At 44.2% G+C, this 26,595-nt stretch overlaps 2 protein-coding genes across 5 annotated transcripts in view; one reads left to right on the forward strand and one right to left on the reverse strand.

The window, feature by feature from the left end:
- LIMS2 (LIM zinc finger domain containing 2) overlaps positions 1–26,595 on the reverse strand; it is a 98,545-nt gene that overhangs the window by 34,803 nt on the left and 37,147 nt on the right. For both annotated transcript variants that reach the window (XM_033957801.1, XM_033957800.1), the window contains exons 4-5: positions 25,141–25,261; positions 2,215–2,364 (exon numbers count right to left, since the gene is read on the reverse strand). In XM_033957801.1, coding sequence (XP_033813692.1) covers positions 2,215–2,364; positions 25,141–25,261 — 271 coding nt within the window. The remainder of the gene's footprint in view (positions 1–2,214; positions 2,365–25,140; positions 25,262–26,595) is intronic.
- On the forward strand, positions 7,371–26,517 carry GPR17 (G protein-coupled receptor 17). 3 transcript variants are annotated; one of them, XM_033957802.1, is made up of 2 exons: positions 7,371–7,463; positions 23,330–26,517. In XM_033957802.1, the coding sequence occupies exon 2, from the start codon at positions 23,353–23,355 to the stop codon at positions 24,364–24,366; it is 1,014 nt and encodes a 337-aa protein (XP_033813693.1). In that variant the 5' UTR covers positions 7,371–7,463; positions 23,330–23,352; the 3' UTR covers positions 24,367–26,517. The 3 variants fall into 3 exon arrangements, with proteins under 3 accessions (XP_033813693.1, XP_033813694.1, XP_033813695.1); XM_033957803.1 differs by lacking the exon at positions 7,371–7,463 and adding an exon at positions 8,043–8,212; XM_033957804.1 differs by lacking the exon at positions 7,371–7,463 and adding an exon at positions 8,847–8,896.

Raw genomic sequence — 26,595 nt, forward strand, 5'->3', positions numbered from 1 at the left:
GGACAAGACAATGAAGTTGTCGGCACAGTGCGCAGAGGCCGCTAAGAAGGAGAATAGAATGCTAGGTACTATCAAGAAAGGTATTACAACTAGAATGAAAGAAGTTATCCTGCCGTTGTATCGGGCGATGGTGTGCCGGCACCTGGAGTACTGCGGATATGGCAATACTCGAGAGGGTTCAGAAGAGAGCAACACATTTGATAAAAGATATTGAAAACCTGTCATATGCTGAAAGATTGGAGAAACTGGGGCTCTTTTCCCTGGAGAAGCGGAGACTTAGATGGGACATGATAGAGACTTACAAGATCATGAAGGGCATAGAGAAAGTGGAGAAGAAAAGAATCTTCAAACTTTCGAAAACTTCAAGAACGAGAGACCATTCAGAAAAATTAAGAGGGGACAGATTCAGAACCAGTGCTAGGAAGTTCTTCTTCACCCAAAGGGAGGTGGACACCTGGAATGCGTAGGACAGAGTACGGTATTGGGGTTCAAGAAGGGATTGGACAATTTCCTGAAGGAAAAGGGGATAGAAGGGTATGGATAGAGGATTACTATACAGGTCCTGGACCTGAGAGGCCGCCACGTGAGCGGACTGCTGGGCATGATGAACCTCTTGTCTGACCCAGCAGAGGCACTGCTTATGTTCTTATGTATAAGTTGTCCAACCCACAATCCAATATCATTGATCAAGAACAGAGGGGGTATTAAAAATAATTCATATAATGCTTGCTTTAAAGAGTTTTTTGCACATATCAGTGTCCACCTTCCGTTTTATGATATAATATATCACTTCTATTGACCCACTACTTCTTGAATTACAAGATATAAGTAAGGTTTCATTTTATTTTAAAATCAATTTTCTACAGATATACTTTTTGTGTTTTTCATTTTCATTTTGTAGTGGCACAGCAGTGATATTGTCCCCGATGAAGGCTGATTGATAGCTGAAACGCTCCAAAGAAAGTTGAGCGTCGGGTAGTTCATAGACCTCCAACGTTGGTTCTGGCTGAGAAGCCATTAAGATAAGTGGTGCTGTTCTTCTTTTAAAAAAATATATCGACAAGTAGATTTTAGGTTTGGATATAATTATTAAAACAAAGATCATAAATTGAATCCTTAGTTAGTTTTTACACCAAATAAAAGTAAATAAAAATTCAAAGTTATGGTTAGGAAGGAGGTTTTGAAGTAAATTATATGCATTCAGGATGAAGACTAGAACTAACATCCATGTTAAAAGAGGTCTCGTTACTGAGAATAGCACATTGCTTATGATACTTCAACCTCCTATTGTAGTTATTTTGGGGTGAGTTTGCTGTTAAAATGGGGTATCATTTGAATGATAAGAAGTAGTGGGTCAATAGAAGTGTTATATTAAATCATAAAATGGAAGGTGAACACTGATGTTTGCAAAACACTCTTTAAAGCAAGCATTAAATTAATTAACCTTAATACCCCCTCTGTTCTTGATCAATACTATTTGGGTTTTTGCCAGGTACTTGTGACCTAGATTGGCCTCCGTGATGATGGGATACTGGCCTGGGCTAGATGGACCATTGATCTGATCCAGTAAGGCTATTATTATGTTCTGAAAAAATAGCAGCGACAAGGAGGAGGAGGTGCCATAAATGTAAACAGCTCTTAGCTCCACCCACCTCAGAAGGGCCAACTGCCAGTCTGTGCGATGGTGATGTGACCAGGCTGACTTACTGCAGTGAATATGACTGCAGAGAGAAAGCTGTGCAGTGAGCGCTTACTCTCAATGAACAAAGCTGGAGCAAGGTATTAATTAAACCTTCAGTTTTGCAAGCCTTTCAATTAACTTTCAAACCCCTCTCCCCCTGATAATTAAAGAGAGCAATCATGGATCACCTCAACACCACTCCACCCAAAACAAAGTTGTAAAAATGAATAATCGGACATTAACTTTTAAATAATAAATTACATTTTGTATATACAGTAAATGGATTATTTGAAAATTATCTACCTTCTTTGCAGGTAAAAGTACACACTGCTGGTTCTTTGAAAGTGAAGCATCAAGACCTATTGCTTTGCTTTGAGGGCAGCCGTCCCCTAGAAGTTGCCATCTTAAGCAGCTGCCTAATGGTTAAAGTGACGCTGGTAGTGGATACATCTGAAAGGGGGTTTCTGTAATAGGCAGGCACTTAAGTACAGTGAATGAGGATGTGAGGAGGTGCCTGTGCCATGGGTACTTACCCACAGTGGGTGCAGTTAAAATGATCCGGGTGGAATGCGTCATTTCGAAACATTAGGGGCTGCTCATCGATAATGAGATGGCACTTCTGGCAGATGTATTTTCCCAAACCCTTTGCCTTCTCACGGTTGTGACAAGGCCGACACAGGTGCCTATAAGGAAAGAAAAATCTTACATTATCAGCTTTTTTTTTTCAATACAATATGTTAATGCACTGCAAATTTGTTCACCTCATTCATTGCTCCTTTTCCAGGTTATCAATTTATAAATGAAAACATAGTGGTACCAGTACAGATTTCTGGGAAGGTGTTCACAGCTTCTCTCCACTGTGAAACGGACCCTTTAGTCCAATTCTGAGGGTCTTTTACTAAGGCGCCCTAGCCGATTTAGCGCACGCTAAATGCCAACGTGCCCATTATAATCTATGGATGCGTTAGCATTTAGCGAGCGCTAAATCAGCTAGCGCGCCTTAGTAAAAGACCCCTTAATATGAGTTAGCAGTTCACAACAGAGTGTGGCGCAGTAGTTAAAGCTACAGTCTCAGCACCCTGGGGTTGTGGGTTCAAACCCACGCTGCTCCTTGTGACCTTGAGCAAGTCACTTAATCCTCCCATTGCCCCAGGTACATTAGACAAATTGTGAGCCCGCTGGGACAGACAGGGAAAAATGCTTGAGTACCTGAATAAACTGAGCTCTCCAGGGAGAACGGTATCAAAAATTAAATAAATAAATAAAGCATCGATTCCTACCACATGGATTTTACAGTTTCCTCAGGAGTCTCTCATAAGAGCCCATCTAGCGCTCATTTGGCTTTGACATATGACAGTGCATTTTTTTGGTTGGTGTTTGCTCTGTGGAATAAGTTACCTAATACAATTTGGGTTGAAATGTCTTTGAAGAAATTTAAGACATTACTTAAAACTTATTTTTCTTGTAATAGCTTTTTAAACAAACACCAAGTCAGTAGGGATTGGTGAGTTCATCATAACATGCCTACACTATCAAAGCTTATTTAGTGTTTGTTATAAGTTTATTTCAGTTGTTTTTGTTTGTTTATATGTATTTATTTATTTTTATTTTAATTGATAAAGAGACGGCTAAGGGGAGATATGATTGAAGTCTACAAAATCCTGAGTGGTGTGGGTACAATTGGATCGATTTTTTACTGCATCAAGATTTACAAAGACTAAGGGATACTTGATGAAGTTACAAAGTAATACTTTTCAAACCAATAGGAAGAAATATTTTTTCACTCAGAGAATAGTTCAGCTCTGGAATAGAGAATGACACGGTGGCGGTTTACCCGCGGCCACCGCATTTTAGCCGCAGGTCACCCGCCGAAAACGGGGAAGAAAACTAGCAGTCGCTGCGGCGACGGGGACAAGGCCATTCACCGCCCGCGGGGCGGTGAATGGTCTTGTCCCCGCAGTGAGGCATGAAGGATCGCGCAGTCCCCGCAGCTCACACCCGCCTGCCCAATCGATTCTAGTGTTTAGCCAGCTTTCTCCCTTCTCCTCACCTTAGTTTGTAGATTTTCTTTTTCGGCGACCCGCACGCTATCAGAGAGCCGCGCACCCGCTGCTGCTCAGTTTCGATCTTCTGCTCTGACGCAACCGGAAACAGGAAGTTGCAGCAGAGCAGAAGATTGAACACTGAGCAGCCGCGCATGCGCGGCTCTTTGGGAAAGCGTGCAGGTCGCTGAAAAAGAAAACCTATAAACTAAGGTGAGGAGAAGGGAGAGAGCTAGCTAAACACTAGGATCGATTGGGCAGGCAGGTAGTGGCTGCGGGGACCGTGCGATCGCTAGTGTTCCCGGCTCAAATTGGAAGGAGGGAGTGAAAGGGAAAAGGATTCTGGGCCAAGGGGATGAAGTCGGAAAGAAAAACCCACAGCAGGAAAGAAAGGGAAGGACTGGCAGGTGAGCCAGATGCTAGAAGCAGGGGGGGGGAAGAAAGAGGGAAAAAAGCTAGATGGGGTTGAAAAGAAGAGACACACTGGTATGGAAGAGGAAGATAGGGGAAATCTGGACACAGGAAGGTAACAGAAAGAGGGGAAATTATGTGCATGGGGCATAGGGACAGAGACATAAAGGGGACATGCCATGGGGATGGTATATGGACACAGGGGGGGCAATGACAGATACATAGGGGAGATATTAGAAATGGAGAAAATAGGAGCACAGAAGCGAGATGGTTTGTGGGGATGGGACAGGGACCGAGCTTGCAGGCTCCAGTGGCTTGCACAAATTACATTGTAACGTGCCATGAAAATAAGAGGAAGGAAGGTAGATAGGCCACGCGAGAGGAGCTGAAGGGTAGTAGAAAGGAACAGATGGTAAAGGAGGGAGGGAAGGGTGGTGGTGGAAAGGAATAGAACAGATATTGAAGGAGGGTGGAGAGGAACAGACCCCCAAGGGAAATGTGGAAGACAGAGTGGGAAGAAGACAGATGCCAGACTATGCGGGAGCGGAGGGAAGAAGATGGGTGCTAGACCAATTGGGGGGGGGGTTAAGGGAGAGGCACAGTAACAGCAAATGGAAGACGCAGAGAGAAGACACACAGTGGATGGAAGGAATTCAATGAGAAGATGTGGAAAGCAGAAACCAGACAACAAAGGTAGAAAAAAAAATTATATTTATTTATTTATTTTTTGCTTTAGGATAAAATAGTATATTAGTTGTGTTGATAAAAATTTATAAACAAAGCCCTGCCAGCTGAACATCTCTTTCTCTAGTTCAGCAGCAGGAACTTTGATTTATAAGAAAGGAATAAGCTAAATATTACAGTACTAAGGCTTATATGGATGCAGCGGGGACGGTGACGGGGCGGTGAATGGGATGGCAGGGGCGATGACGGGGCGGTGAAAGGGATGGCGGTGACGGTGACGGGGCGGTGAAGGGAACGGTGGTGACGGGGCGGTGCAGAGGATGGTGGGCCGGTGACGGGGACAGATTTTTTCCCCGTGTCATTCTCTACTCTGGAACTTGTTGCCAGAGGATGTGGTAAGAGCAGTTAATGTAGCTGGTTTTAAAAAAGGTTTGGACAAATTCCTGGGGGAAAAGTCCATAGTCTGCTGTTGAGAGAGACATGGGATGGTAGCATGGAATGCTGCTACTATTTGGGTTTTTGCCAGGTACTTATGACTTGGATTGGCCTCCACAAAGATGGAATACTGGGCTAGATGGACCATTGGTCTGACCTAGTAAAGCTATTCTTATGTTCTTATAAAAGTAGGAGGTGTCCGTCTCCTTTCCCACCCCCGTACCTCTTTAAATCTTTACCAGTGCAAGCAACATCTCTGGCCAGTTGCTCATGCTGGCTTTCCCTCTGACTTCACTTCCTAGCCCCATACCCGGAAGTAATTTCAGAGGGAGCCAGGCCAGAGCAGCAGGCTAGTTGCTCACACTGATGAAGATTTTAAAGAGGTATGGGGGGGGGGGACAATGAAGGGAGGACATGAGCATGACATGAGGGGGGCCGAGAGGTGCCGGCATCCCTACCAAGATGGCACCCAGAGTGTTCCCCCCCCTTACTATGCTACTGTCTAGCTAGGCACTTGAGACTTGGGTTGGCTACTGTTGGAAACAGGATATTGGGCTTGATGGACTTTTGGTCTGTCCCAGTTTGGCAATTCTTATGTTATAACCCCTAAGGCCCAAATTCTGTAACCAGCGTCAAATATAGAATCGCAAAGGTAGGTGATAGAAATGTAGGCCATGGTTTTCCAGGCCTACATTTCTGGCACTTTCCTTTGATTTGAATCATGCCTCATAGGCGCTTTAGCCTGCATAATGCCACTTCCAACATAGGCTACACTCACAGTGGCATTAGGCAGCCTTTTTCCCAGATGTTCTTGACTTATTTGTTTCTTTTCTTAGAAAGATTGTATTTCTTCCCTCTTCTCCATATGTACCGGTTTGACATGTACACCTGTCAGTTCTAAATGTTTAATTTATATTTTAATTTGTACAATTATTGGATTGTTATTCGCTTAGTAATTCCAGATAAGTGATTTTATCAAATTTTATTAAACTTGAAACTTGAACTTAAAGTGCCTATGGAGGCGCAATTCTGGCACCAATTTTTTAGTTGCTGGAAGGCACTTTGAAACTGTTAAAAACAGCATTTTCTACTGAGCTTGGGCGCCTATCGGCACCTAAAAAATTGGTGCCAGTTACAGAATCTGGGCCTAATGTCTTCCAAAATCAAAACACACAGTATTTGATCAACTCACCCATATCTACATACTTATTTATATCTTTCATAGAAATCTACATCAATAAACTACTGTTTCCCTTTGATAAATCCATGCTAAATCCACCCATTGAATCATTTTTATCTATATGCCTGGTCATTTTTTTCTTAACAGTACCCTCCACCATTTTTTCCAGCACAGGATCACTGTTCAAGTTTCCTGGGTGACCCCTGCATCTCTTTATAAAAGCTAAAGAAGTATTTTGTCTAGAGAAATGTTAGAGTAAGCAGAGTGCCTTCTTGGCAAGCCACAGATTGTGCAAGGGTGTCTCTTTGAGGCCCAAAGTGAGCTGTAGTTCCCCCAGAAGAGCAGAAAGTGTCCATTATGCACGTGCTTACAGCTGTATTTGATTCAGGATAAAGGAACCAATGTTCCTCAGCCTCTGAGACCCTGCAGCAAGCAGAATCAATGACTATCCCCTCATTGCAGTGAACAGGGGGCTTTCAATACCTCGCCAATGGCAGCCTATTATCCTCTATTCACAGATCCCTTCATCTCCCTTGAAGACCCTCCTCTATTTCAGACGAAAAAGCAATTTTATAGGGACAATCCTGTTGCTATGGTCACCAGCCCTCTCTCTCTTTCCTCCTCAACAATGAACGAACAGACCCATTCTAAGATGCCCTGTTGTGTCTGTTTCATTTCAGCCCTCCTCCCCCTCCCCTTCACATAATGGCTGAGCTACAGAGTGAGGGCTAGGGCACAAACAGAGACGCTGGTATGGAGGGAGCAAATACCAAAATATTCATAACCACAACATTAAAACAACCCCCTGACAAAGGCCCAGCCACAGCTGAAAACTGCTTTACATAGCCAGCAAAGAATGCCTCCTCTAATGTGCAAGGCAGCAGATAATACGCTATCTATACTGTCCCAGAGCTCTTTATATAAGGGAGGACTCTTTGCCTGGAAGGATTCTGCAGTCTGCTGCGAACTCTGAGGAAGTTACTTCTTGGGACGCTGCCCAGGGTCTATTGTGCTGTGCCTTGCTCAGCAGGTAAGAGAAAACAACAGGGAGAAGAAGTCCAGGGGCACAGCTGGCATTTCTTGTAGCTAGAGAGAAGCAGTGGAGGCATAAACTTATTAATCTAGGATTTAGCTCAGCACCTCCATCTTCACATAGCTGCAGCAGTACTGAGCTGTACCTTTCTAGACTTCTAGGCAAGACTCACAGGAGTCTGAATCTCTTGTAATGCTTCTGGCTACACAGGTGGGCAGAGAGAGAAAGAGACTAACAGGTTGTGTGGAAATTAACAGTTTTAAGACAAGTTTTTATTTTCCTCATCCCTCTCTCCCCAGCATGTCTCCTTTATCTGTACACATGTGCACTGCCTCTTCTGCTACTTTTCCCGTTCTCAAGTTTAACTTAGATCATTCAAAAATCTCCCTGAACCAGTAAGTAAAGAAAACCTTATAAGGGACATTCAGGAAGGAAGCAAAGGCAAAGAAAGAGAAGGATAATATGAAACAAACATTCAAATACCAAGAAGGTTTCAATAAAATACCAGAAGGAATTGTTTTCGCACAGACTGAAAAGCTCAAGGACAATATGAAACAGAAGGGAGAAAAATGCAAAAGGAATGCGAGATAATACTTTTTACTGACAGGGTGGTTGGTGCCTCACAAAGATTTCCAGACAAGGTTATTGAAGCCAAAACAGTGGCAGAATTCAAGCATCTCTGGGAAAAACTTTGATGGGTACATTCTAAACTGGACACCTCTATTTAGATGCCCCAAAGGCACAAGGTAGGAGTCTATTCCAAGTTTTTTAATCCCGATCATAAAATGTATATTGTATATCACAACCTAGATGCCTAGGTTCCATTATATAATACAAGCATAACCTAGTAGCGGTGTGCCTAACATCTAGGTGCCTGTATTTATGCCCGTCAGGTTTTCAGATTATCCACATATGGATGAGATAGATTTGTATGCAGTGCTTCCTTGACATGCATATTCCTTGTGGATATCCTGAAAACATGACTGGCTGGATTTGTTCCAAAGCACTGATTTATAGCCGGAAGAAAAACATGGTCACCGCTCAAGTGTGACACCTAGTGGTGAGATTCATGGCTCATGACTACAAGGTTATGTAAAGAACCCTAGAGTATGGCCCCCTACTAGAATGAAAAGACTAGTGGAATGGGGATATAAAATAGGAGGAAAGTCCCTGGATAGTTACAAAAGAAGGCTTATGGTGCCAGGATCCCAGCCCTTATTTTAACTTAGTTGGAGGCCCAAAGGAAAAGGAGGAAATTGCTAGGTCCTAACAAAAAAAACTTAGTAGGCTATAGCATAGATGGTACATTCTGCTATTTTTTGAAAGTTATCTGCAAGCAACACTCACATCCCAGTGCTGCTCCCTCCCTCTTTCCAACACTAACAAGAAGTCCAAAACAGTTAACTTTCATATTGTGAGCATTTCAGGAGGTAAGTAATTTTGGATTTAGCACCTGCCTTTTCCTAGGATTACCAGATGTCTGGATTTACCCAGACATGTCCGCTTTTTAGAGGACTGTCCAGGCATCCGGACAGCTTTTTCAAAACCTGGCAGTTTGTCTATGTTTTGAAAAGCATCGAGTTCAGGGCTGCATCTGGAGAGCATCTGCGCACACGCGGATGAGACGCGATATCACATGCGGATGGTCAGACACCTTCCAGACGCAGCCCCAAAGAGATGAGGTTTGTGTGGGGCAGGGCTGTGGGCGGAATGGGGCAAGGCCACACGTCCTCTTTTTATGAATAAAAAATCTGGCAACCCTACCTTTTCCAATAGTAGCTAAAGATGAGATACAAAGCATACTTGAATGTACTGGGTCTTACAATCTACATTTGACCCTGAGGCAATGGAACATTAAATGACTTGCCCTAGATCTCAAAAACTGTCAATGGGAGAAGCAGGATATGAACCCTGGTTTCTCTCATTCTTAGTCCACCCTCTAAACTATTAATTCACTCCCTTTGCACCCTGCTCTTATGTTCGGTAATAAAGAGCTTGCACAGTTTCCCTTTGAAAATTAGAGCTGGCAAGTACATCATGTATACATATGGAGGATAACTTTTTAACAGGCTGTCTAAATTGAGGCCAGGTTTAGGCCTGTTTTGGAAAGATACTGCAGCCATTATTTTTTAAATATATCCCTGTGTAAATAGTGGCATTTATGTGTGTATACTGCATACACATGTAAATGCCAATTTCATAAAGCTGCTATTTACACATGGAGATCCATGTGTTTCTGAAATGTGCAGAGAATTTAAAGAGGTGTGGTTTGTGCAGGTCTAAAATCTACACCTGTATTCTCCATTTTACAAAGTGAATAGAGATATATATGGGGGAAAAAGTCCACATGGAGTTATAAAATAGCTCAAAGATGTGCATAGATTTTAAAAACAATGCTTGTTTTGGCTAGGGTTATCAGATTTTTGCTTAAAAAAAAAAAAAAAAGAGGACGTGTGACCCCCATTCCACCCTCGCCCCATTCCATCCACAGCCCTGCCTCGTTATGCCTCCAACCCCAGCCCCACACAAGCCTCATCTCTTTGCAACCACGCATGGAGGACATCTGTGGATGCAATGACATCACATGCATGCGCCCAGATCTGCCTCCAGTCCTGCCCCTTTCCGCCCCCCCAACTCCGCCCCTACAAAGCCTCCTCTCTTCTTCCTGTATGAGCTCCAGCCACCTCGGGAGGGCCTGGAGCATAGGCGAATGTGTGTGACGTCATCCGTGCATGCTCAGAGGCCCTCCCGATGTGGCCGGAGCTCATCGGACCTTTCTAAAACCCGGACAAGCTGCCAGGTTTTGGAAAGTCTATCCAGGCACCTGGACAGTCCTCTATAAAGAAGACATGTCTGGCCACTTAGCTATGCGGGCAACAGCACTGGCCATGGCCCATGCCCATATAAGTGCCAGATCCTCACAGATTCCATCCCCAGCCTGCCTTTCCTCTGCCCATGTTCAGATTAGGCGATAGAGCCTATATTCAGTAGCACTCCTCGGTTAAATGCTGCTGAATATCAGCAACCTGCCCAATTAAATTGCTTTGAATATAACTCCAGAATGAATTTGAAAATGCCATCAGCATATGTACTAACCCTGCCCATTTTTACTGCCAGTAAGAGGGGCAATAATCAAACTGCATTTGTCTGTGTAAACACCTATGATTATTCTTCCTATGCATATTTTAAAATTTGTGACCAGCCATTTCTTTATGCTTCTTCCCAAAAAACACACCCGATGCAGCTAGTCTAGTTACTGCAGTAATGGTTCCTGGGTGGGAGCTTTGCCCAATGGCTGAATTTGGCTTCTAGGTATTGGCTTCCTCCCAGGTGCTGGGAGCACTGCCTCTCAAGGCAGGATCAGGTTGGGTGCGATTTTAATTTTCCAGGGTATGCTCAGGAGTGGGGGGTGCGCTGTGGGCAGGAGAGCCTGGGATCCCTCCTGCCTGTATTTTAGGGGGGGGTCGGGTCGCGGGTGCGTCTCAGCAGGAGGGGTTGGGCCCCCTCTTGCTGGTATTGCATGGGGGAGGTGGATCATGATCGTGGCAGGAAAGATTGGCCATCTCTCCTGCCACAATCACGATCCCCTGAACTGCCACGAACTGTGGCAGTTCTGGGGGAGGATCGTGGCAGGGGAGATGAGGCATCTCTCTTGCCACGATCGTTGGGGGGGGGGGGATTCTGTAACCAGTGTTGTTTTTGACAGACACTGGTTACAAAATCCAGCTTTTAGGCGAAGGACTGGCCCCTCCTTTCCCTAATACGTCTTGTTTTGGGTGTTTGGGACTTGGGCAATTTTTTGGTTGATAATGTGTTGTAAGTTTAAACGTAGTGGTGGTCTGAATGATTAAACTGCTGAACGTAGAGGTAGGCCACTCAAAAAAACCTCATTTTGGACGTTTTTTTTGAGATTGGACATTTTCCCTGCTGCTACTTTCTCCGTTTAGGGCCTTAGGCCAAAAGGGGACTTAGCCTTTTTTTTTTTACTATGCCCCTCCATGTATTTTGCAACTGCTTTTTTCATGAAAACACACTTGCAGGCTGCTAAAATGACTGGTTTCTCGCTAAAATGATTTGTTTGTCCTTCTATAATACTTTGGTCGGAACTGAGGACTAACTTAATAATAATAATAGTTTTATTTATATCCCGTCATACCTTTTCAGTTCAAGACGGTGTACAATAAAGGAGAGGTACAATGTGGATACTGTGGATACAGATATCGATACGTGTGAGTGGAATTAGGTAGGTAGGGGAGGCGCCAAATAGTGTCTTGTAGCATAGGCAGCCGAATTTGAAGATGATTCTGGCCTCGATCGGTAGCCAGTGGAGCTTCCTGAAGGGTGGGGTGATGTGGTTGGATTTTTTCAGGCCAAAGATCATCCGAACTGCCATGTTTTGGATCATTCTCAATCCCTTAATAGTTTTTTTGTGGGAACCCTGGTAGATTATGTTGCAATAGTCCAGTGAGCTTAGAATTAGAGATTGAACTAGAATTCTACTTTGAATGAAGCAAAGTCGAAGTAAGGTTTAGAGTACGTTATTTCCAAAGTAGGCTAAAGCATTTTTTGGTTAAGAGGTCTGTGTGGGTATCGAGTGTGAGTTGTTGATCGATGGTGATGCCTAGGATTTTTACAGTAGGGTGGATTGGGAAGCTTCTTCCATTTAAGTTGATTGAAGAGTCGATGGTTTTGTTAGTTGGGGTTGCTATGAAAAATGTGGTTTTTTCTGGGTTTAGTTTAAGTTTGAGATTGTTTGTCCATTGGGCTACCTGGTTGATGACTGATGATATGAAGACTGGTTTCGGTGGATAGGGTCAAGACGGGGATGATGATAGTGATATCGTCTGTGTATATATATGATTTGAGGTTCAGCTTTGATAGAGCATGGCCCAGGGAGGACATGTAGATGTTAAAACAAGGAATTCTTTTCATATATCACTAAAATGAGGAAATATTTGTCCAGTGGTAAAACAGCTGGATCTCAATAGAAGCAAAGGCACTGGCAGTATGGAAAAAAAATAGGTCAGTTTATTGTTAAAAAAACCTCAACAACAAAAGGACAAAAACATAAAGATACCAATGTGGTGCATTTCAACTGATGTCTGCATAGAGCAGTAGTTTCTCAAAAAAATTTTCCCTAATGTGCACACAAGGATGGGTGATTTTTAAATTACTATACTTGCATTTTATTCATACTGGTCTTATTAGAGAGCTAATTAGTCACATACTTGCACTGCACAAAGTAGAAATACAAATGTATCCCTGATATAGGCATCCACAGAAGCCCAGTCAAATTTTATGTTTTGCACAATAAATTGATTTTTTTTAGTTACCATACTTGGTGCTTTTGATTCTGTTGAGAGCCAATAGTTTTTACCACAGGACATCTATTGGATTGTACCTCTTTTATTTACCACTTCAAAAGGAGGTATTTGGGGAGTGACCATTGAACTGAGACAAGGAGGGCCTGGAAATTTGCTTTATGGGTTCCATTGTGCCACAGCAATAGAAAAAGGAGGCTGCAGTGAGTTAGCACAACAGGGCTGAAAAAATTACTGGGGTAGAGAAGGCGGCACTGTAGCAGTAGTCTTAATATATTCAGCAGAGGGCAAACTGCAGTAAAGGGAGGCATCAGAAGCCATGGAAGAATCACACCAGGAAGGGGGGGGGGAGGGAAGACCAGTAGCACTCTAACAGCAGAAGAGCAGGTACCACAACAGATTGGCAGGAAGAAGTTGCAGTGATGGCTGAGGAAGGTGGAATGCAAGGGCAGATCATGGTGGTAGTAAGGGTACAAGAGACAGTTTCAAAGGCAAATTAACTGTCCAGAGAAGAGCAACTAAAATCGTTAAGGGACTGGAGGAGTTGCCATACAGTGAGAGATTACAGAAACTGGGCCTCTTCTCCCTTGAAAAGAGGAGACTGAGAGGGGACATGATCAAAACATTCAAAATATTGAAGGGAATAGGCTCAGTAGATAAGGACAGACTGTTCACCCTCTCCAAGGTAGAGAGAATGAGAGGGCACTCTCTAAAGTTGAAAGAGGGTAGATTCCGTACAAACGTAAGGAAGTTCTTCTTCACACAGAGAGAGGTAGAAAACTGGAACGCTCTTCCGAAGTCTGTTATAGGGGAAAACACCCTCCAGGGATTCAAGACAAAGTTGGACAAGTTCCTGCTAAACTGGAACGTATGCAGGTGAAGCTGGACTCATTTAGAGCACTGGTCTTTGACCTGGGGGCCGCCGCATGAGCGGACTGCTGGGCATGATGGACCACTGGTCTGACCTAGCAGCAGCAATTCTTATGTTCTTATGTCCTAAAATATTTCTATTTAAAGATGCCTATAATCTATAATTTATTTTCTCATAAACCCACTTACAGCCAGGATCCTTCCCCATCGTCTCCTTTATGGTTTGCTATCCTATTTGAATTGTATTTCTACCCCATCATACCATTCTTTTCTGTGTTAGTGCATTTTTTTTCTGTCTGTCACCCTAAGTTATAATTTTAATTATGTATACCGCTCAGGAACCTGATGAGCGGTATATTAAATTTTAATAAAACTTGAAACTTGATGAGGAGTCAAGAGAATGTGAAAGCCTGAGGAGGAGGAAAATGAGTGAAAATATATTGGAGAGGGCAATAAGAGAAAGTAGAGGGAGAAAAGGGGAGCCTGGAAAATACTCCAATAAGGCCAAACTCAACCGATACGCCTGCTTGTTGCGTCCAAGAAAATTATTCATAAAAATGTGCTCTTTAAATTGCCATGCAACTCTAAACTTGATACTTAATTAATTAATTCAAAGGTTAAATTCTAGGTACAGACACTAAGGGGGTAATTGGGGTAATTTTATCTATCAATGTTCATGTGTAAAGTATAAAGTGTTTTTATCTATATATATATAAAATCGGAGGTATGTATGTGTGTGTGTATGTGTGTATGTGCCGCGATCACTCAAAAACGGCTTGACCGATTTGAACGAAACTTGGTATGCAGATCCCTCACTACCTGGGATGATATGTTCTGGGAGTCTCGCGGCCCACCTGCACACATGGGCGGAGCTACAACCAGAACATCAGATTTCACCCATTCATGTCAATGGTAAAAATGTAAAAAGCTGCCATTCTCACAGTAATTCAACAACGGCTTGACCGATTTGAACGATACTTGGTATGCAGATCCCTCACTACCTGGTGTGATAAGTTCTGGGGGTCTCGCGGCCCACCTGCACACGTGTGCGGAGCTACAAACAGAAAATCATATTTCACCCATTCATGTCAATGGAAAAAATGTAAAAAGCTGCCATTGTCACAGTTATTCCAACTACCTGGGGTGATATGTTCTGGGGGTCTCGCGGCCCACCTGCACACATGGGCGGAGCTACAAACATAACATCTGATTTCACCCATTCATGTCAATGGAAAAAATGTAAAAAGCTGCCATTCTCACAGTACTTCAAAAACTGCTTGACCGATTTGAACGAAACTTGGTATGCAGATCCCTCACTACCTGGGGTGATATGTTCTGGGGGTCTCGCGGCCCACCTGCACACATGGGCGGAGCTACAAACAGAAAATCAGATTTCACCCAGTCATGTCAATGGAAAAAATGTAAACAGCTGCCATTCTCACAGTAAATCAAAACCGGCTTGACCGATTTGAACGAAACTTGGTATGCAGATCCCTCACTACCTGGGGTGATATGTTCTGGGGGTCTCGCGGCCCTCCTGCACACGTGGGCGGAGCTACAAATCATAAAATCAAAACATAAAATCAGATTTCACCCATTCATGTCAATGGAAAAAATGTAAAAAGCTGCCATTCTCACAGTAATTCCAACTACCTGGGGTGATATGTTCTGGGGGTCTCGCGGCCCACCTGCACACGTGAGCGGAGCTACAAACAGAAAATCATATTTCACCCATTCATGTCAATGTAAAAAATGTAAAAATCTGCCATTCTCACAGTAATTCCAACTACCTGGGGTGATATGTTCTGGGGGTTTCGCGGCCCACCTGCACACGTGGGCGGAGCTACAAACATAAAATCATATTTCACCCATTCATGTCAATGGAAAAAATGTACAAATCTGCCATTCTCACTGTAATTCAAAAACGGCTTGACTGATTTGAACGAAACTTTGTATGCAGGTCCCTCACTACCTGGGCTGATATGTTCTGGGGGTCTCGCGGCCTACCTGCACACGTGGGCGGAGCTACAAACATAAAATCAGATATCACCCATTCATGTCAATGGAAAAAATGTAAAAAGCTGCCATTCTCACAGTAATTCAAAAACGGCTTGACCGATTTGAACGAAACTTGGTATGCAGATCCCTCACTACCTGGGGTGATATGTTCTGTGGGTCTCTCGGCCCACAACTCTATGTTGCTTGCTCAAGGGTGGGTTCACCCAACAATTTATATGTTCTTGCTCCTGGAGGTGAAACTAAAAATGTTGTTTATAATCATGTTTTGCGTTAGTTGTATTGTATTCATTTTGTCAAATATTTCACATTATAATTTGAATATTGTACTTTTTATTAAGCTGTAAAAAAATAATTTCATTCACCACTATAAAGTATCTTTATTTGAATCCATTTACAGTGTTATTGCTATAATTAAATACCCGTGCAACGCCGGGGCATCAGCTAGTAACATAATATGCAGGCCTAAAAATTGTGTGTACTTTTATATGGACTAAGCAAAGGCATTCTTGGGAGGGTCATTTGGGTGGAGTGGAAGTAATATTGCAATATATGGAGGTACATGTCTAAAATAGATGCACAAATTTGCAGCATCTTCAAAGCAAGTATAAGTTTGTGCATCTATGTTTGCTATAGGGGCTGGTTCTGAGCAGGCCCAGCTTTACCAACTGTGAGGCCTTGTTCGGATCAGTGTGGGAGAGGCCCTCGATGTCTGGTATCAACTTTCAAGTTTATTTGAAATTTGATTTATTGCTCATCAAATATCTAAACTGTGTACTTAATTACAAAGTTAATATAAATAGGGGTTACACAATATGTAGATATACAGTAACCAAGACAGAGGGGTCACGTGATGCGCTCAAGCTAAGCGGACGTGCTTGCTCACCTCTCTCATCCTCGCGGCAAGTTTATCGGCATTTACATCGATTTTTTTTTTCTTTGTTTTTGATTTTTTGGGGTCTCATTGGCTGGGGCAGATCACGGGCTACTGGCTCCTATCTTCTTGGCTGGTCTCCGAGGTATGCCGGCTCGCTCTTCCAAGCTAACGAAACCTCCACACAGCCCTGGTACTCTGGCAAAGATGGCGGCGCTGACTCCTCCCGCTAATGCGTTCCCGGGTCCGACGGTCACGCTGCAGATGGAGGCGATAGAAGAATTGAAAAAACATCTGACCGCCATCCTGGATGACAAACTGACCCGCCTGTAGTCTTCGGTGGATAGCCTCAAGGACACCATGGAGCGGCAAGCTACTCGCCTTCAACAAGCAGAGGAGCGGGTGTCTGCACAGGAGGACCGGACGGGAGCGCTGGAGGCCAGGGCCTCCGCCTTGGAGGAGAAATATGGGAGACTGGAGGACAGGGCTGAGGACCTGGAAAACCGCAGCCGCCGTAATAACCTCCGCCTGATTGGGATTCCAGAATCTCTCCCCGATGCTGGTCTCAGGGAGCTGGTGTCTACCTGGTTGCCGAAGGAACTGCACATGGACACGGGTGGCGCCCCCCTGATGGTCGAGCGGGCGCACAGGCTTGGGGCTCGCCGAGAGGGAGATCGCAGGCCAAGGCCAGTTATAGCTCGCATTCTGAACTATGCGGATAAACACCGGCTACTTACCTGCTGCAAGGCTAACGGGGATCTATCCTATGACGGCCAGCGGATTTTAGTGTTCCAGGACTACTCTGCTTGTGTCTCGGAGCTGCGCCGTGCCATGGCCCCCTACTGTACCCAGCTACATCAGCGCCAAATCCGGTTTGCTCTTCAATACCCTGCCCGGATCCGGGTGTTTCATGACAACAAGGCTGTTTACTTCACTACCCCAGAGGAGGTCCGCACGTTCCTGGCCTCTCTGCCTGGATGATCCCGGGTGGGTCTTCACTGCTCCAGCTTCTGACCGGTGGGCACGGGCCGGCTGGTGACTCTTCTCCTTTTCCCACTGTTGCAGGGGAGAGTCTGAGGATTCCTTGGGGCTGTGCCGGGGAGCCGTATTTTTCCTCACCCCTGGCTGTTTTGTTTTGCTGGTGGTCCTTTGATCAGCCTTTGGAGTTTTGAGGACTGGACATTTAATGGACTTGAGCTGTGGGGAGGGGGGGGTCTATTTTCTTTCCTTTGCCTTTCTTTCTTTAGTCTGTCTGACCTCCTCGTTACTTTTTCTCGACCAGGCTCCCATCCATTTACCGATCACTCTTCGCTTGGTGACGAACTTTGGTGTTCTTTCCGGCCTTCAGGTCAATTGCGAAAAGTCTGAGGTGATGCCTCTTACGGGTCTTGGTTGGGCGCCCTGGCATGCGCAATTACCTATCCTGCCGGTGCAAAAACCTATGCGGTACCTCGGTATATATCTACATCCGGATCCTCGAGTTCTATATAAAGTTAATATCCTGGATGCCATCAAGAAGATTGGACTTCTTTGCGATACTTGGAGGGATCTTCCCCTGTCCCTTTTTGGACAGGCGGCTCTCATTAAGATGATTCTTTTGCCTAAAATTCTTTACCCGATTCAAACGGTGCCTTTTTGGATTTTGCAATGCGACATTGGTAAGCTTCGTTCTGTCTTTACTACCTTCTTGTGGCGTTCCCGTTCGGCACGCATTAGTTATGCCAAGTTAACCCTTCCTAAAGGGCAGGGGGGTCTCGGCCTACCAGATATTAGAGTTTATAATGTGGCGGCCCTTCTGCGCTTTATTCATGAAGGGGTTTCTCGATCGGCTCGATTCTCCCCTCCGGGGTGGCTGAATGATTGGTGTGCTCCATATACGTTTCTAAATCTGCTGCATTCTCCCCATGACTGTGGCAGTGGGGGGACTGCCCTCTAAGCTATGGTTTCTGAAGCCTTTCCGTTTGGCGTGGCAGTGGTGGCGTAGAGTTCAAGGCAAATCACCAGAGGCATCTCCGTTCTTGCAGTTAATGGGCAATCCGGCTTTTCCATCTAGTCTTGGATGCAGCAGCCCTTTTGCAACTTGGGCTTTTCGTGGAGCCGGCGCCCTCTATGAGATGTTGGATGAGGGTTTGGGTGCCTTTGCCTCGTTTATGCAGTTCCAGGACTGTTGGGCCGTCCCCAAAACTCAGTTTTTTGCTTATTTGCAGGCCTGGCATTATTTCAATAGTCTTTCTCAAGCCAATGGGTCAGCGTGGTTGTGTGGGCCCCTGGATGATTATCTTTTGCGCGTACCCGCCTCGATGGGGTCGCTATCGGTCTGGTACAAAATAGCTGGAGTTGTTCCTTCCGCAGGCCTTCTGTCTCAGTTACGGGACCAGTGGAACCGTGATCTTTTTACTTCCTATATGCCAGATGCCTTCCGGGAGCTTTTTCAGGTCCTACAGGTCTTCGTGCGGACTGCGGCTTGGCAGGAGACTCAGTTCCGGGTTCTTTATAGAGTCCATATTACTAAACAGCGGGGGGCTAGGATGGGCCTGTGGGATGATGCCTTGTGTAGTAAATGTGGGAGAAGCCCTGGAACGCTTTTGCATTCCTTTTTGGAATGTCCTCAACTCACTTTGTGGAATACGTTCCTTACTACAGACTGTTACACCGGTTGCCAATGGAGGCGCAAATAATGTTCAAATTTTCCTGTATTTGTTTCAAGCAGGCCTGGGGACTAGCACTTTCTTATCTTCTACCACATTACATACTACAAATATAAATCCTTTTTGGACAGGTCTTTCATGTTTCAAGCAAGCAAACAGCAGTCCTAGCTGGGTAACTATATCAATGGAACCAGGCTGACCTACGGCGCCTTTTGGAGAGTAATTAAAACTGTACTGTTTGACAGATTCATCTCCTAAACAGAAGCCACACTAAATTTATATTTTCATTCTGTCTATTTCTTGTGTAATATGTTGTACCTTCACTATTTGCATTCTGTAATTCACTGATTGTCCAGCCCTCTTCGATGTGAATCGCCTAGAAGTCATCTGACTATGGCGGTATAGAAGAATAAAGTTATTATTACATTACATTACATTGATGACTTCTATTCCGCCTATACCTTGCAGTTCTAAGCGGATTACATCAAAAAGATAACTGGACATTTCCAGGAAGAGGACTACAATTAAAGGCGTTGGGGACTAATTCAATTTTGAGGATAGGTTACTAAGTGGGAGAATGAGGGGAAAAGAAAGGGGGTTAGGACATCTGGATGAATTTTTTGAATAGTAGGGTTTTGATTTCTTTTCGGAAAGCTTTGAGGTCTGTTGTTGCTGTCAGCAGGTTGGTGATGGAGGGGTCCAATTTTGTTGCATGTGTTGCTAGTAGGTTGGCATACATCTTTTTGAGCTTAGTTCTTTTGAAAGAGGGGTAGGAGAAAGGGGACTGGGTTCTCCTCTGTCTAGATGAGAGGTTCCTGTTTAGGTGGTTGTTTAGGTGGGAGGGTGCCGTTCTGTTTAATGTTTTGAATAATAGGCAGTATAGTTTGAATTGGATGCGGGCTTGTATAGGAAGCCAGTGTGAATCTAGGTAGGCGTTGGTGATGTGGTCAAATTTTCCAAGAGAATAGATCAGTCTGAGGGCTGTGTTCTGCACGGTCTGTAGTTGTTTTATTAAGTAGGTGGGGCAAGGAAGGTAGAGGATATTGCAATAGTCCATTAGACTTAGGACTAGGGATTGGACTATGAGTCTGTATTGTTCTTTGTCGAAGAATTTTCTAATTTAGCGTAGGTTGCGCATGGTAAAGAATGCTTTTTGTGTGATTTTGTTGATTTGCACCTGAAGAGTTTAGCATCTGTCTACTGTTACTCCTAGGAGTTTGAGAGCGGGCTGTATGGGGTATTTGGTGGTTTTTATTTTTAGTTCGGTTATAGAAGGGGTTTTGTCCTTTTCAAGCAGTAGAAATTTTGTTTTGTCTGGGTTGAGCTTTAGTTTGTGTTCAGTCATCCATTTTTCCACTGCTTCTAGTGTTTTTTCCAGGTTATCTGTTGTGGTGGGGTCTTGTGAGTCAAAGGGGAGGAGTATGGTTATATCATCTGCATAGCTGAATGAGGTTACTTTGAGTTTGTCTAGCAAGGTACCAAGGGAGGAAATGAAAAGATTGAAGAGCATGGGTGAAAGTGGTGACCCTTGAGGTACTCCGCAGGGATTGGTCCAGGGTTCCGATATAAGATCTTTTGTTTTTACTCTGTATGTTCTTGTTTTGCGGAATCCTTGGAACCAATTGTATACTCCGCCTGAGATCCCTATTGCTTCTAATATCTGAAGAAGTATAGTGTGGTCAACCAGGTCAAATGCGGCAGACAGGTCGAGTTGAATTATCAGCATCCTTCTTCTTTTGCTAAGGTGCTGTCGGGCTATATCTAGTAGGGAGACTAGCAGTGTCTCAGTACTATGGTTGGATCTGAACCCTGATTGGGTTGTAGTCTTCAAGGTAGTTGGAGAGGTATTGTGCAACCAGACCTTCTATTAGTTTAACATATAATGGAATTGAGGTGATGGGCCTGTAGTTGGAAGGGGTGTCTATTGGGCCTTTGTGGTCTTTCAGTATTGGGGTAATTATGATTTCTCCTTGGTCTTGTGGGAATTGACCTGACAAGAGCAGGTAGCGGGAGGCAGGGCTGGGGTGGGATTAGGGTGTTACAGGGCGGGGATGGGTGGAACTGGGTGGGCTTGGGGGCAGGTGTAGGGGTCCAGATTTTCCAATTAGAAAATCTGGCAACCCTAATTGAAAGGAAAGAGAAGCATTAAGTGGAAAACACAATAGGGAGGGTGTTAAAGATGGTAAGAGTATACAGACAACATTAATTATCAAATGCATCTTTAAACTCCCCCACCACCCTACCTTAAAACATGCATTTCTCCATAGAGGGCTCAGGGCAGTGGCAGTGATTCACATAGGCTGTCTGCCGCCAATCCAAGAGTCTGCTCTCTGTTGCATCCTGCCTTTACAGAAGTATGAAATTATGTCAGGAGAGGGCGGGACGCAGCAGAGAGCAGGCTTTGGGGTCGGCAGCGGATGACCTATGTGAATTTTCTGTACTGCCCTGAGCTCTCTATAGAGAAATGTATGTTTTAAGCTGGGGGAGATTCAGAGACAGGGGGATATGTCTGGGTGGAGCCCTAGAATCACAGGGCCCTTTGCAGCTCCCCTGTTGCCCCCGCTTAAGGCCAGCCCTAGTTCTGGGTGTCTATTTACAAAGGCACATACTACTACTACTACTTATCATTTTTATAGTGCTGCTAGACATATGCAGCACTGTACATTAAACATGTATGAGACAATCCCTGCTCATTAGAGCTTACAATCTAATTAAAATAGACAAACAAGACAAATAGGGGTTAGGGAAAACACATTTAAACTAGGAGTGTTTTTGACTTTTCACCTACCTGCCTTTATATAAAAAGTCCTCCAATATGTCTTTATGCAGCAGGTTTTGCCTTCATTCATTTATATACCTTATGTAGAGGAGTAGCCTAGTGGTTAGGGCTGCAGCCTCAGCACCCTGAGGCTGCAGGTTCGAGCCCAGTGCTGCTCCTTGTGACCCTGAGCAAGTCACTTAATACTCCATTATCCCAGGTACATTAGTCAAATTGTGAGCCCAACGGAACAGATAGGGAGAAATACTTGAGTACCTGAATGTGAACCGCTTAGAGGGGCATTTTTAATAGTATGTCTAAGTCCGACTTTGGATGTATCCCGCAAGACGTCCAAATATTGGGGTAGCAAAACATCTATTTTTTAAACCGTTAGATGTCCAAATTATTTTTTGAAAAAGACTTAATTAGACATCTTGGCCTTTAGGACGTCTAACTTTTCTGGTCTTTTTCAAATACAAAACCATCTATGTTCAAAATGTCCTAATCCAGACTATTTGCATGTGGGAGGGGCCATCATAGCAATGGATTGGCCACATAGACATCCCAACAGAGCAGTGGAACATCTTAGAGGGCACTGTTGTGAGCTTCACATAAAGGGTGTCAGATGTAGATCTCACCATAATCCCCTTATAATTTATGGTGAGCCCCCCCCAAAAAAAACTTACTATATCCACCTGTGTACCACCCCAATAGCCCTTAAGGCTGCAGGTGGCATCTATATGGCAATATAATAGAGTCTGGGTGGGTTTTAATGGGCTCATACTTAATACCATAGATGATGTGGTTATGGACCTGGATCCTTCTCTCTTTGGTTCACTAGCCCACCCATCAGGTAACTCTACGCTCCTGATGTTCTACTAGGCTTCCCCATACCAGATGCTGCTGTTCTAGAGACAGGTATGCACCTTTTTGTTCTCATTTTTGCGTGGTGGAAGGGGGTCAGTGAGCACTGGGGGAGTGTCTTACCTTGATGCATGCAATGATCATCTGGTCAGTTTGGGCACTTAGATGCTTCTAAAACAGGTCTAGTTCTGAATGTCTCAGTTCTGTCCAGGACGCCTTACAGAACATTCAATTATCACTGCAAGACGTCCAAGCCTAACCCACCCTTATGCATGCCCAAAGCCTGCCCATAGCACGCCTCCACCATACCCATCTCAAGCTCTGGATGCGCAGAAGCTGGAACACCTTGCTAGATGTCCAGAAAGATGGTTTTGATTATCAGCACTTGGACGTCCTGGTGATTAGGACACTTTTTGGATGTTTATATTTTTTGATTGTGAGCCCCTTGGCTATAAGCAGTGTATAAATACTAAATAAATACCAACCAGCTTTTCTCTTATTCATGCCTTCAGGTTCCAAGCTGCAGGGAACAACAATGAATGGGCAAGGAGACATCAAAATTCTGCTCTTCAACAACTCTTTAGAATCAGCAGAGCGTTGTGGTAAAGAAAGTTCAGTGGAAAATGTTTTGTTAGCAACCTTTTATCTTCTAGATTTCATCCTGGCATTTGCGGGAAACACTTTGGCCCTCTGGCTCTTCATCCGGGACCGCAAATCAAGCACCCCTGCCAATATTTTTTTGATGCATTTAGCTATAGCAGACCTATTCTTTGTGTTAGTGCTGCCAACACGACTTGTGTATCACTTTTCTGGCAATCACTGGCCTTTTGGTGAGATCCCATGTCGACTCACTGGATTTCTTTTCTATCTCAACATGTATGCTAGTATTTATTTTCTCACCTGCATCAGCACTGACCGCTTTCTTGCCATCGTGCACCCAGTTAAATCCCTCAAGCTGCGTAGGCCTCTCTATGCCCACCTGGCCTGCATCTTCCTTTGGATCATTGTTGCATTGGCCATGGCTCCACTCCTGGTCAGTGTACAGACAGTTCAAGTGAAGAACTCCACCATCTGCCTGCAACTTTACCGGGAGAAGACCTCACGCCATGCTCTCGTGTCCCTAGCTGTGGCCTTCACCTTCCCTTTCGTGATGACTGTGACCAGTTATTTGCTGATAATCCGGAGCCTGCAAAAGGGGAAACGCATTGAGAACCAACTGAAAGAGAAGGCTGTCAAAATGATAATCTTAGTTCTAGTGATCTTCTTTATCTGCTTTGTGCCTTATCATGTCAACCGCTACATTTATGTCCTCCACTATCATGGTGCCCAGACTTCCTGTGATACACAAAGGCTACTGGCACTCAGTAACCGCATCACATCATGCCTGACCAGCCTGAATGCAGCCCTGGATCCAGTCATGTATTTCTTTGTGGCTGAAAAGTTCCAGGAAGCCTTATACAAAATATTTTGTGGCAAAGGACCTGTTACACCCCCAAGTTGTGAAGGTAAAACCAATGAAAGCTCCTTAAGTACAAAGACTGAACTGTAAAAGCTATGAGAATAAAGGTCTCAGACATGTATTCCCAGTTAAACTTTCAAAGCCACAACAGCTAAAACTCCTGTAAATTAAATGGTCTATAGTAAAGGCTCCTCCAAATTAAAAGCCCAGATCAAGGATCTCTTCATCCAAGGGGGCCTTGATCAGTCTAGAAAACCAACTACTACAAGACAACTTACTGTATTTAACTCATCTTGTTCAGGACTACTTTAATCTAGGAGCTCTTCTGAATAGTTCATGCACCAATTCAGAAGACCCTCTAGATAACTTTTATTAAATAATCTTGGGTGAAAATTGAGAAACATTAAAAGAAAGTTTGTTTTACAAGCATCTGAAATTTCTCCAAAATATTGTGCCCCACCAGTTACCAGGGTGAAAGCTTGTACAGATCAGTCAATTGCCACTCTCAACAACTGGTTTCAGGTTCTTCTTTAATGACTTGTGGAACAAAAACACTTTATGCACTTGTATGGACCTCCATTGCCAACAGCCCCTACCCAGCATTCCCCTCACCTTTTTGTGGACCTCCTCTCATATTACATTACCTCTCACATTTATGCTCCACTTTTCTCAAAGAAGGGTCAATGTGGTCTACAACCTAATTATAGTATTCAGCTAACCTCCAAAACAGCTATTCAATAAACATAAAATACTACTACTACTATAATCCTTACCTAAACCCCCTTCTCCCACAAAGAGACAAAAACAAAAAACCCATTCGCACCTCTACAACTTTTGTAGAGCTCACCCCTCCCTGGCACTTACCTGCCAGCATTCTTCACAAAGCCAAGATCAGCAAGTGCCACACTGCAAATCTCACAGAGGAAGCATTCTGGGTGCCAATTGTTATTCATGGCTTTGATCACACGGCCAATGATGAATTCACCTTGGTAAGAAAGACAGACATGTTCAATCCATATTAGACAGATTGCTGTTCCACCCAAATTCTTCTACCAACTTCTATTACTACTCCACCCCAGAAAAAAAGTTAATAAATTGCCCAGACAGATACCTCTCCCTCCAAAGCAAAGGCATAACTAGAATTGAATGGGCCTCTAAAATACTATTACTTTTTAGGTGCTGAGGACCAGGGGATGTGAACCTCTGAAGAGCTCCAGTTAGGAAGTGTGTGTGAGGGAGAGGTGGTGTATATGTAGAAATCATGAGATATCTGGGGGAGAGTGCATATAGATGGATATCAGAGGTGCAGAAGTAGGATGTCTGAGATAGGGGAGTAGGGGCTTCGGTATGAGAAGGGCACAGTGGTGATGAAATGTAAGAGACTGTGTATTAGAGAGGCATGTCTGGGTGGGGTGGCTGGGGTAATAGTATAGTGGTGTTCTGAAAGCCAAGGGTGGGGGAGGTGCACACATGCAAGTGCACAGTGAGGGCACGGAGCGGGAATGGTCTGAGAAGAGCTTCTGAGCTGGTCATGTGGCTGAGAAGGGGTACCGAGACAATGTCTGGGATGGATCTGCAGGGATGATTTCAGGGTACTGAGAAGATGAAGTATAGGATGTGGGTCTGCAGGGAGAGTGGGGGAGTGCAACGAAGTGGAGCTTGGGCGTCTGTAGTGATTCTGCAAGGAAGAGTGAGAGGGTGTAAAGAGGTTAAGGGAATACTCCCTGCCTCTTCCCCTGGGACATATATAAGATTTTTGAAATATGAGGGCAGGGAGGAAGTGAGAACAGCACATTGCACATACAACACTTCTCTCTAGCAGTGCTACTGTTATGCCTCTCTATCAAGGTCTTTGCAGCAAAGAGTTTAAAATAATTTTATATCAGGTGGCCATGAAATTCAGTCTCACAATATAAGCTGTGAGGTCACAGTTTATTGCAAGACTTAGACCCCAATAGCAGGCTGAAATGAAATGCTTAAGCTCTGACTGCATGGAGGAGGGGGCCAGGGAGGAACACAGTAAAGACTGAGATAGAGAGGCAGAACTGCTAGAGGTAAGTGCTGTGTGTGCCGGGTTCGCTTCCCAGCATTGCCGCCAACAACAGGCGACTCCTACTCGTTGCTGGCCCTGGGCACACAGGACCACTCATCTCCAAGTCTCAGACAGAGAATCAATCAGTTCCACAAATTTAAAAAAAAAAAAAAAAATCATCTCCTCAACTGTTCTTCGTGTCACCCTTTCTATGAGATATTTAAGCTGATCTTGAACTGTTGTAATGCAATCACATCACTTTAGTCTGTATTAACCAATAAAAACAA

This window comes from Geotrypetes seraphini, chromosome 9 (assembly GCF_902459505.1).
Source record: "Geotrypetes seraphini chromosome 9, aGeoSer1.1, whole genome shotgun sequence".
NCBI lineage: Eukaryota > Metazoa > Chordata > Amphibia > Gymnophiona > Dermophiidae > Geotrypetes > Geotrypetes seraphini.